Genomic DNA, 11,275 nt, shown 5'->3' on the forward strand with positions numbered 1-11,275 from the left:
CCCCCCCCCCCCCCCCCCCTCCCCGACGGGAGAGCTGTCAAGCCTGACTGCACTTAATCTCTATTTTTTTTTTTAATCCAAAGGCTCACAAGATCACTTGCTGTCCTCGACCTGCCTTTCGGCTCAGTCTTGCCTGGGGTCACTTCTGCGAGCTCCTCTGCAGTGAGTGGAGCGCTGCCAAGTTGCATCAGGCAGCCCGTCCTCAGCCGCAGGCCTGCTTCCAAGCCCTCCCTCGCTGCCGAACAGAGCTTTTTGTCCAATAATCCAACTCAAAGCAGTTCCCCCCACCTCCCCGTGTCCTTGTCCTTCAGAGAGGCTTTGAAAAGCCTAAATTAATGTTGAAAACATCCTTTTACAGAGTTAAGGTGCACCACGCCTGTAACTTCACCTATGAGGCTATTTGCAGTACTTCTTTCTATTTCAGCCTATTTCCAACATACTTCTTTCTACTTCAGCCTATTTCCAATATACTTCTTTCTACTTCAGCCAGCCTCCCTGCAGAGCTCGTGGTGTTACATAAAACAAATTAAGAGTCAGCAACTTGGCGGTTTTCTAGAATCCCGTACGGTCCCTTGTATAACCCCCAAGGCTCGGCTCATTTCACAGCAATTAGGCACAAAGGAAAAGCAGCGTATTAGATCCCAACGACACCCATCGGCACTCACCCTCCGATGCCTATGATGTATTTCATCTCCGTGGAGTCGCTTCCCTGGCAGGAATGCGGCGAGGAAAATCAGGCTGAAGTGACTTTGGGCAGCACAAAGCCGCTCGGGGCCCTTTCCTCCCCCTTTTTCCTGCCCGTTTCCCCCCCTCAGCCCTGCTCCGCTTTACTATTCCATTGAAGAAAAGGCGGGTTGAGCTTTAATTTATAGAGCCCCGCCGCAGCGCCCTCCCCGCGGCTTCCCCGCCCCGCCCGGTGATGGAGAAGCCCTATGACTATCATGAGCCCAAGATGCCATATTTTAGAGCCCGGATTAACCAATCCTCACCTCGGCATATAGGGTCATGCGCGCTGCCACTGCACCTGTTTCTGCACCCCTTGCGGACCCCCACTCCGCTGCCCTTGCTGCCTTGGCTATAAATAGCGTTTTGGCAAGCCTTCCCTTTGCCTAAATTAGTAATGGGGTAGGTGAAAATGTCACCCCTTTTTACATTTCCTTCGGGAGGTCTGGGGAAGGGTATGGAGGTGTGCGAGGATATAATTAAGCGCCTCGTTTTTTTCCTTGAAGTCAGGCCGGCTCTCTCGTTGCTTCCCTCCTCATTTTCCCAATCCCACTTTGATTATTTTAAATGCATCCAGGGATGTAACGAAAATTGCTTCTCTAAACTTCTGATACGGGAACTACAATATTTTTTTTTTCCCTGTTTTTAGTAAAGCTGTTCAGAGAAAGGCATATGCAGCGGCTGATGACTAAAATCAGTAAATCCGGGATCTTTTAAAACTTGAGGAGCAACATTTTGAACCTTGAGCTTGTACTTCACACACATAAAGTCATAAAATTATATGCTATACAATTATAGATACATATTATATAGCTAATATAAATAATATACAGAAAATATATAGATTATAGACAATATATCTATATATTATATATATACAAGATACTAGCTTTCCTGAGGGCTGCCTCTTCCCCAGTTCACTCATGTAAAGAACCCTTTTCAAGGTGTGTTAACTCCAGCTGAACTGGCATAAATAGTGTATTTGAATAAATACTTCTCAACACCAACACACGTTGTAGAACCTGGGCTTTAGTTTTAACCATTTCAGATTCTTCTAAAATCAGGGCTCTCTGGAAATACGTTAGGTAAAGCGGAGTTAGCGATAGTTCTGAATGTTTTCCGGATGAACATAGTGATGTGAATCATACAGCATGTGTTTTTAAATAATACCTTGTATAATAGAGTTTAAATCACCCAAACCACTCTGTCCTTTTAATTTTTCTTTTTAAAAATTCAGTGTTTCACACCTGATAAATATCCGCAGTATTTTGCAGACACCAACAACACCTTTTTTTTCTCAAAATGGGTAATGGTGTGGCATCATTATTTTATTTTATTTTATTTTATTTTATTTATTTTATTTTATTTTATTTTAATTTCAGAACAACTGCCTCCAAGCTGTATTTAACTTGAATTTTTCTGTTTCAGGCCTGAAGGAAGGTGTATGGCCTAAAAGCTTGTTTGCATCTCCCCAGCTCTAGCTGTTGATCCAATGAATGATGTTACTTCTCCCTACAAATCTTCCCTGCCTTAAAGGCTAAATTATCTTCATCAGCCATAAGGTCAAGGCCTAGTGCTTTGATATAATGAGCTGATCATGAATAAATGTGGGCTAAAAAGTAGTAACTGGCAGAGGTGTCAGATTCTGGAAGTCTTGCAGTGAGGGTATTGGAGGCGAGAAATTATTATTTTGAAGAGAGAGCCTGGAAAATTTATGAACAGGATAATGCAAAGTGGTCTTTTCCAGTTTCCAGTTATTCTGTATTAATTCTGTGGGTTTAACAAAACACTCAGCCGGTGTTTCCCCTGTAATTTTTATATACTGTCAGCATTAGTATGCTATTGGATTGTTTCTGGAGACTTCACCTGCGAGTTTTATGATCATTACCAGGGTAGCTCTGTAAAATGTTTGCCTCAGGGAAATTTGGATCTGGAATTCCTGAGCATGAATGAGACGTGACTGTCGGGGAAGCTGGATTTCCAGCAGCTGCCCAGCACAGCATTTGCAGTGGGGAGTCACCAAACGGAGTCACCAGAGTCTCAGCTGGCGTCAATTGTCATTGTGCGCTGAAGTGGAGCAATGACAATTTACACCAACTGAAAATTTGGCCTGAGGTTAGCTCTGTGCTCGTTTTTTTCAAGCCCTTCACTGTGTTTCTCCTGTCCACGAGCTAGGAAAATGTCTTGGTTAAAAAAGCAAACTGTGTGCTGTATTAGTTTATATTTTACCACATTTGACCTTGTGTGCTAGGCAAAAACCGGGAGCCTTGGCGGTTGTGTAAAAGTGAGGTGGGGACACTGGTGTCAGCTTCCTTCGATCCGGTCTTTGTTACGTTGGAGTCCTGGTAATCCAAATACTTTTGGAATGTGCCAGCCTCTAGGTGAGTGAAAATTGTATTCTGCCCTGGTGTCCTTACTAATGTGCACACGCTTCAGCAACAGAGTTTGGGTTTTTGCATTGAAAAATGCATATTTGGCCTAAGATCAAAAGAAACAATACATTTATAGTATAGGTAGAAAAATATAATTAAAAAATGTTTGCGGTTAGCAGCAGCTGGTATTTGGCTGAGTTGTTCGGGATCAGTGAAATCCAGAACAGTGAAGTTCCACCATCTCAATTAAGAAAATCAAAGCTCTGTTTTTTTCTGAAAACAAATTGTCAAGAAGGCATTTTTTTTTCTCCTCACAGTTCCAAATCTTGTTCTGTGAGCACCCAGTGTAACAGCTCATTTCTTAAAGCCTTTCCTTCGTGGTCCCTCAGTGCTCCTGTGGATGTGTCTGGCTTTTCCCGAAGTCGTCTTTAAGCCACTTGTCTCTGTTTTTCTATCACCTCTCTTCATAATCATGCACAAAACATCCAGTGAAATCATTTTCACCCACATAGCTCAAATTCTCAGATTCCTGCGTGGCCGCAGATTTGCTGTTGTTTTAGGAGGCGGCATGTGTCCGCCTGTGTTTGGAGATCTCAGGCATTTCAGCTGTCTGCTCCGTAAGAACCCCAAAGACCTCTTACACGAAACTGTCTGAAATGAATGGTGACAGTTACACTCACCAGCTACAGCAAACTTTACCCAACCTGTAAAAACGTCTATGCAAATGCCAAGTGCTCTTCTTTTTTTAGCCAGCTATGTTAGCCACGTTTCTCGGTGAGTTACGCGTTGATCTGAAACTTCCTTTTTTTGGGGCTTGTTTACCCAGCAGATACGTTATCTGCTTGACACTTCACTAATACAAATACCATTCGGCAGCGGTTTTCAATCGAAGATAGAAAATGTTCCCTCTCTTTGCATTATTTTTAGAATACCGATGTTTACTAAAAGTTTAACATTAATCTCCTCTGTTAAAACGAAGGTAAATTTGACAGAAGGCGATTTCCCACTCGTGGAGCAGTCACGTTGTTTCCCTGAGCTAGTTTAGTTTCTGTATCTCCATTGACCTCTCTGTTGCAGGATGTGACTCATTTATTCTAAACCTTTAATTCAGGCTTCAAATCCTTCCCTAATCATAAGACGTCGCTTATGGTATGAACAAGGTTATGCCAAGGTTCCTTAATGCTGTAGTTAGAGGCAGGGGGTGGGTAGCGGCTAGATGAGACAGCCTGCCAGCTGGTGAAAGAACAGGCAAGGAATGAGAGTAATTTTCACTTGTGAATTTTTAAATTACAGGTTTATTTATTCTTCGCAGAATGCCCGAGCTGGTCGGGTTGCTAAGAAAGCCTTTCTCCAAGCCTTTGGAGACCACACAACACATCTCAACAATGCAAAACTTTGGAAGAAGACAGGCTTTTACTTCTCAAAAAGACAAGGTGAGAGAAAGTAAGAAGTGACACGGTCATTGTTAACTGCTAATAGCGAGGACAGCTAATAGTAAAAAAAAAAAATAGGCTAGTAGAATAAGAGGCTTAAATACGATAATGCCTAATTGGCTGGCATCTCGTCCCAGTGATAAGCAGGCTGTCTTTCAGGCTGCCACCGTCAGGTGATATTTTCTGCCACTGCTGCCACTGATCCCACCGCTGCCATTAGTGGCAGGAAGGCTGTAGTCCCGTGGGGGAGGCAGAGGCGGAGCCGTAGGCTGGCTGCTCCCCTGACCCTAATTATGACCCTAAGCCAACACCTACGTCACCAAATTCTCCCATGAACTAGTGCTAAGGGAAGCCTTTTGGTAGACCTGAACTTCCTTGGGATGCCTTTGCACAACCCCCCACACCACAGGACTCTGTGCTTTCTCTCTCACCTAACCCAAACCCGAACCCGTATTACGACCCGAAGCCAACAACTACGTCGCCAAGTTCTCCCATGAAATAGTGCTCACAGCGGAAGCCTTTTGGTGGGCCTGAACTTCCTCGGGCAGCCTTTATAGAACGCCACACAGCAGGGCTCTGCGCACTCTCTCTCCAAACCCTAACCCTAACTGTAACCCAAACACTAATTATGACTCTACCCCAACACCTACGTCGCCAAATTCTCCCAGTGGTCGCAACGGAAGCCTTTTGGTAGAGCCGTGAGAAACAAAGTAGTGTTTTTTTTGCGACAGAAGGTGTTTTTGCAGTGGGAAATTCCACTACCCTTGCCTATTCAGAAGCGATTGTGCAGGCGTGACAGGGGCATAGCTGGGGGGAGTACGGTAAGCAGATAAGGGGAAGGCCCCACTGCCCCAAAATAAGGATGGTAACTAAGAAAAACAGGACAAACAGTGCAAAATCAGTAAAAAACAAAAAGTCACGAGCCTTCGAGTCATGAGAGAAGAAGGAAAAAAAAAAGGAAAAGGAGAAATTAATGGTTGGTCAAATGAAATTGTACGTATATGGAATAGTAATAAGTGTGCAGTAGTTTTTGACCCTGTAATACTCAGCCGATGAGGAAACGTGGGAGGAATCAAGCCCCGGGTAATAGGGAATATAAGGTTATGATGGACTTCTGCGCGCTCCAGCTTGCAGGACGCCTGCTATTGCAGTTGCAAATAAAAATGCTGCTTCACTGATCTATGTCTGAGCCCGTGTTCTGAGCCCGTGTTCTTGGCTACGGAGTTTCTTGCAGTTTGGGGGCTTGTCCGGGATCCTGTCACCTTCTGGGGAGCCCCGTTACAGAAGTGAAAGGTAAAAGTGAGAAAGGAAGAGTCTTGGGGAAATCTGGTGTTCGGTACTGCTGCGCACGGTAAAATGCTCGGCAACACACCCCCATTTTCTAGAACTGGAACGTCAGTGTGTGGTACCCTGCAGGAGGCAAAATTCTGAACCACACAGGCAAGGGCCAGGAAAAATGGGAACTGAGGGTCCCAGGGAACAGGGAGATATCCCAGGGCAGTGCCTACCTTCCGGAAGAATGGGAAGAAATTGGAAAAATAATACCAAAATTAGAGGAAATGATAAAAAGAACATGATTAAGTACTGTGTGTGTATTAATCTGGACAAAGGAACGAATTAAGGAAACAGCAGGATTTTGGCCAAAATACGGGTATGATGACAATTCAGGCTTTACATTTATATGTAAACAAGAAGACTCCTCTTTCAGAGCAGTCAAGTTATGTTGCTTGCTGGGTGTAGGGGGTGTCAGTTTTTATTAAAAAAGGTCAGGACCAGGAGAAAGAGGAGTCAGAGAGAAGGACGGGTCAGTGGGAACCCTTGGATGATTTACCCCCTCCCAGTAATCCTAATATTGCACTGGTGGCAGCAGCAGCTGCTCCAGGAAGGGAGACGGGGACTGCAATTAACCCTGTCCCTAGAGAAGGAGGGCACTTTGGGCTCTGGTAAGAGTTAGAACAAGGTAGAAGAGAGACTGAGAATTTCACCTTCCCCTACGCTCCCGGTACTAACACTCCTACGTATCCTCTTAGGGAGGTCTCAGGGAGGCAAGGACAAATAGGTTCTGCGTCCCTGTGCAAGGATGGGAAAGAATCACCCCCCCAGACCAGGACTAATTCCGACAGAGCTGAAATATCCGCTTATCCAACGGGGATTATAACAACACAGAAATCATATGAGAGACTTGGGGTCAGAATGAGAACGTAGCTGGGGATGAAGCTTGAGAACCCAGTAGCCCAAGGGCTCTTGAAAGTTCATTTTGTGATTAAAGCCTGGCCAGATACACAGAAAAAGCTCCAGAAGGTGGGAGGATGGAGTGAACAGTCACTGGAGACCCTCCTGCGGGAGGCCCTGAAGGTCCACGTCAGGAAGGGGGATGAGAAGGAAAAGCAGGGAGCGAAACTAACGGTCTTCACAGGGGACCAGGCAGTGAGGGCTGGGCACAGAGGAAGAAAACTTTCAGGGGAAGTCGGGCTCAGGATGGAAGCGAGAGGAAGAGAAACGAAGGAATAGCAGGCAAGGAAAGCTACCTGTGTTGCGGCCTGAATCCTAGCAGGGACAGGCTTCGAGAAGATGTTTTAAGGCTGCCCACTTCCCATAGGAGTATCCGGAGTGCAAACAGGAGGAGCGATTGTTTGCTGTTATCAGTTCAGAATAGGGGAGTTGGGGCTTCTCAGAAACCTAGTCCCACGGAGAGCCCCTGATAAATGAAACGGGCTCAGGGCCTGAGATAAGGTACAGGGAGGTCACTCTACAATTATCGTCACGGGCAAACCAGGCACAGGAAGATTAATAACATTTATTACCTACTGCTGGCAGGCTGGAGCGGTGAGAGAGACAGAAACAAGCTGGGGGCACCTTCCCCCATCTCTCTGGGGGTAGAAGGGGCTGAGATAACGGTGCTACTTTCTGGGGACACCAAGCTGAGACATGGGCAATTGTTGTATGTGCCGGAGGCAGGGTAACTCATTGGGATCAGACAGGAAAGAGGATCAGACAGGAAAGAAGCTGATCAGACAGGAAAGAAGCAATTGACTACGTCCTGGAAACTTGGCTCCCCGGAACCAAGTGCTGACCTTCGGCACTTCTCCGAATTCAGACGGCGCCAAGGAAAGGTGTGGGAGTTTCACCATATGAAACATTATTTGGATTGCCGGACCTGGGCAGAGGGAATGGATTACCTCAATTCGAGACAAAATATGCTTTTCTTAAAAAGTACATCTTTGGGCTGTCGTCTTCTTTGTCATCGCTCAGGACCTGTGGACTGTTAGCTCAAACCCCACCCTTGGAAGCCCCAATCCATCCCTTCGGAGCAGGAGATTGGGTTTTGATACGAGTGTGGAGGGAATTGAAACTACAACCTGGGTGGGACGGACCGTTCCAGGTACCCCTGACTACTGAGACGGCAGTAGGAACAGCTGAGGAAGGGTTACACCCTCATTACACCCGGGTGAAGACATCAGTTGACCCTGAGACCTGAGAGACTGTTCCTGTAGGAGAACCTTTAAAAGTAAAAGTTAGGAGGAGGTGTGAATTAGTTATAAACCAACCTTTAACTTCTCCTTGGGAAAAAATAATTAATACCACGTGTAATTGGGGAAAAGAGAGGGGTTACATAGAATTAGGGTGTTCCCAGGCTATTCTGGGTTTTCTATTAGTACGTTTATAATTCTTCATACTGATGGAAATCCAGGGGGCAATAATACTGACCCTGGATGTGGAAATGTTACCTGTGAGGTAGGGAATTATCTGTGCTGTACTGAATATGGTAATTATGGGAATGTTAATATTCATTAACATGTTCAATGTTCTGGTGTTAGTGCACACCAGGCACGACATGGGGATCATCCTGTAATCAGATGGCCAGGCCCGAATGGCAAGGGGTGGTGTTGGCTATGTGGTAATAAAGCCAGGAAGGTGTTGCCCCTAGAATGAGATGTACATCCCCCCCTCCCCCATTATTTACCCCTTGGCTTAATTCTCAGGGGTCAGAATCCAGCCTCTGTATGGACCACAGAGGCCAACCAGGACATTGCCAGTTTCCTCTTCATCCCCTGACAAGAGGAGTCACCCAGAGGTGGGCCAATAGACTACCAAACCAAAACCCATCCCCTTTTTCCAGCTTTTTTCCACTCACCTTCCTGATCGAGGTTTGGTGCTTCCATTTGCCATGCCGAGCCAAGGCCACGTGGGTTAGACCAAGGAGAAAGAACAGACAAACATGATGATCCACAAAGCAGCCTATACCCACTCCTCTTCTTTCCTCCCACACAGCCAAGCCCCAGACCCACGTCCTCCAGCCCAGCACCCCCACTTTGCTCACCTAACGTCCCAAACAGGTGAATCACACTCCATGCTCCTGCACTCCGAGCATCTCCAGGTTCTAGGATCTGCCAGGATCTGGAACCGTTGGCATCTGGTGTGCCTCAGAAACGTGGCAGGAGATGCACGCTGCCGTCCCGCTGTGCTTGCCAAGGCAAAACAGACTAACAAAACCCACCGACCAACTCATGGCCCACAGTGCCATCCACTTGCCCTCATTCCTCGTCCAAATTTCCAGCTTAGTCCGTGCCTATGACCCTACAAGAAACAAAACGAGAAGGTCGTGTCCGTGAGGGACACGCAAACAGTGCAGCCCCTCGCAGAGCACTCAAGCACAGAGACCAGATCCAAACAGAAACCCTCAGGTCCACAAATGCCAAAAAGCCACGCACACACAGCAGCCCCAGCAGGGGTGATCACAGATTTATCCTCTGATCACAGACTTATCCTTGGGAGAGGTGACCCTGCAATGGTACCCACGGTAACTGCTCGGCCTACGCGGCCAAGCCCCTCGCGGTGTGTATGACGCTCTGTGAATCCTCTGGAGAGTTTACACGGATGGCTTGATATACCTAGGGATTAAAATACAACACAAAACCGTGAGCGTGCCCCACCACGTCCCAAAACCGAGCTGGCCGCAACCTCTGCTAAATATCCAGGGAGTTCCCAGCGCTTACAATCTTGCTGGCTACAAGGTCCAGAGGCTCTACCGCCAGCAAAACAGCAGGGGAGAGCTCCAAAAGATACCAAACGGTCCTCATCCCTGTGAAAGGCCACACGGTACGTGCCTACCGCTGCCGTTCGCAGACCTTTGCCGGCACAAGGAGCTCAGACCGGCCCCGGCCCTGCCCCGAGGGGCCCCCGCACAGCCCCGGGCCTGCCCCCAGCGCCCCCGGGAGGAGCGGGCCCCGACGCGCTGCCACGGCGCATGCGCGGCGCCGCTCCGCCTGCAGCCCCGCGGTGCGGCCAGCAGGGGGAGCGCGGAGCCGCGGTGCCGCCATCCGCCGCCAGGTGGCACCGCGCGCCGCCGAGCCAACCCGCTCCGCGCGTGCGCGGAGGAACCGCCTCTCCTAACTGCCCACGTTGCCGACGCTCGGGAGCCCATGGGCAGCGCGGAACTACATTTCCCGGCATGCCCCGAGAGCCAAGGCGGCCAATCGGAAGCGCGGAGGCCAAGGACCACAACTCCCGGCATGCTGCGGGGCGAGGCCGCCCCGGGGCCTGCAGGCGCCCGCGGCCCTCGGTGTCCCCCCCCCCATCGGCGGGGCCTCCCCTGCCACGGCCGCTGCTCCCGGGGGTGCTCGGTCGGGGACCCCCAGACCCCCAGAAGCAGCCGCAGCTGCCTCGTGGGGCCCGGCCCCGGCCTGGGGAGCACAGGCAGCGCTGGGCCAACCCCCCCCCCCCGCGGGCACGGCGACGGCCGCTGACCGGGCCGCAGCCACAGAGGGGGCACGGGGCAGAACCGGGAACTGAACGGGAATTTGTTGAAGTCCCGTTAAATAATGTCTGTCCGTCCGTTTCTGTGTCCGTCCTGTGGATTGAAACGTTGTCTCCTGAAGCCTCGGGCTGCAAGGCACATGAGGAAGGAGATGAAGGGAAAGGGCACGAGCAGCGGGACGGGCGGGGGGGACAGGAGAACCACCCGCAGGGCAGGGGTGGTCGAGGGGCTTGGACGAGGAGCCCGTCAGAGGCACAGCTGCGATGGCCACGAGGACCAGGGGCAGTGGTAACTTTATTATTACCGATTTCAGGTATTTTTGGTTTGGAGACATCAAAACCAAAACACCGTGTCAGAGCTGGCTCCGTTTAACAGCCTCTGCATTTCCATTATTTGGAAGGAAAGGTCATGAGGCTGAGTGCAGAAGTATGCAGCTATGACACAGACACTCTAAGTAGGCCTCTCAGTATTGCTTTTGGTATTTCATAGGGAAAAGCATTGTCTAAAATTTCTCATACATAGGGCTTTGGAGGGCAGGCAGAGAAGGGAGCCGATACTCTCAGTATGGCTCCTGAGAATCCCATGGCTTCACTCGATGGCTTCTGGTCTTAGGATGAGGCAGAGGTATAATGAATTCCTTCTCCATCTCTCTGGAAGGAGCTTTTCTCATAACTGTGACAAAAAGAAAAAAAAAAAGTTGTCATAATGTTGTCATTACACAAAGCCATTCTGTGTGAATTCACTGTTACAATAAGATCATTTTTAATCGAAAACGCTTTGGCAGCACTGTTACTAATTCAAACTTAGTGCTTCACAAAATTCAACTCCACAGGAAATGGCAAGCCAGAAGGACAAATACTTGAGCTAAGGCATCTGCAACAATGGCAGATGGTTGTCCACAGCCCCTGTATATCATCTGTGAGAGACAAAGGGATATCACAGAACTGCAGGGGCTGGAAGGGCCCTCCGGAGCTCACCGGGTCCAACCC

General features: G+C 48.7%; 2 protein-coding genes and 1 long non-coding RNA gene across 3 annotated transcripts in view; 1 reads left to right on the plus strand and 2 right to left on the minus strand.

Annotated features, from left to right (window-relative positions):
* Positions 1–909, minus strand: part of NMRK2 (nicotinamide riboside kinase 2) — a 6,258-nt gene extending 5,349 nt beyond the window's left edge. Inside the window, exon 1 of the mRNA XM_035348357.1 lies at positions 666–909. Within this exon, the coding sequence (XP_035204248.1) occupies positions 666–691 (26 nt within the window). The 5' untranslated portion in view covers positions 692–909. The remainder of the gene's footprint in view (positions 1–665) is intronic.
* The window catches only part of HNRNPM (heterogeneous nuclear ribonucleoprotein M), a 42,304-nt gene that overhangs the window by 1,079 nt on the left and 29,950 nt on the right, over positions 1–11,275 (plus strand). The gene's annotated exons all lie outside the window — the stretch shown is intronic.
* Positions 7,306–9,303, minus strand: LOC118179201. The gene is made up of 2 exons (XR_004756394.1): positions 8,664–9,303; positions 7,306–8,028 (listed from the first exon to the last, which is right to left on the minus strand). It is a non-coding gene; the product is annotated as an uncharacterized LOC118179201 (long non-coding RNA).

Source organism: Oxyura jamaicensis, chromosome 28 (assembly GCF_011077185.1).
Source record: "Oxyura jamaicensis isolate SHBP4307 breed ruddy duck chromosome 28, BPBGC_Ojam_1.0, whole genome shotgun sequence".
In the NCBI taxonomy this organism is placed as follows: domain Eukaryota; kingdom Metazoa; phylum Chordata; class Aves; order Anseriformes; family Anatidae; genus Oxyura; species Oxyura jamaicensis.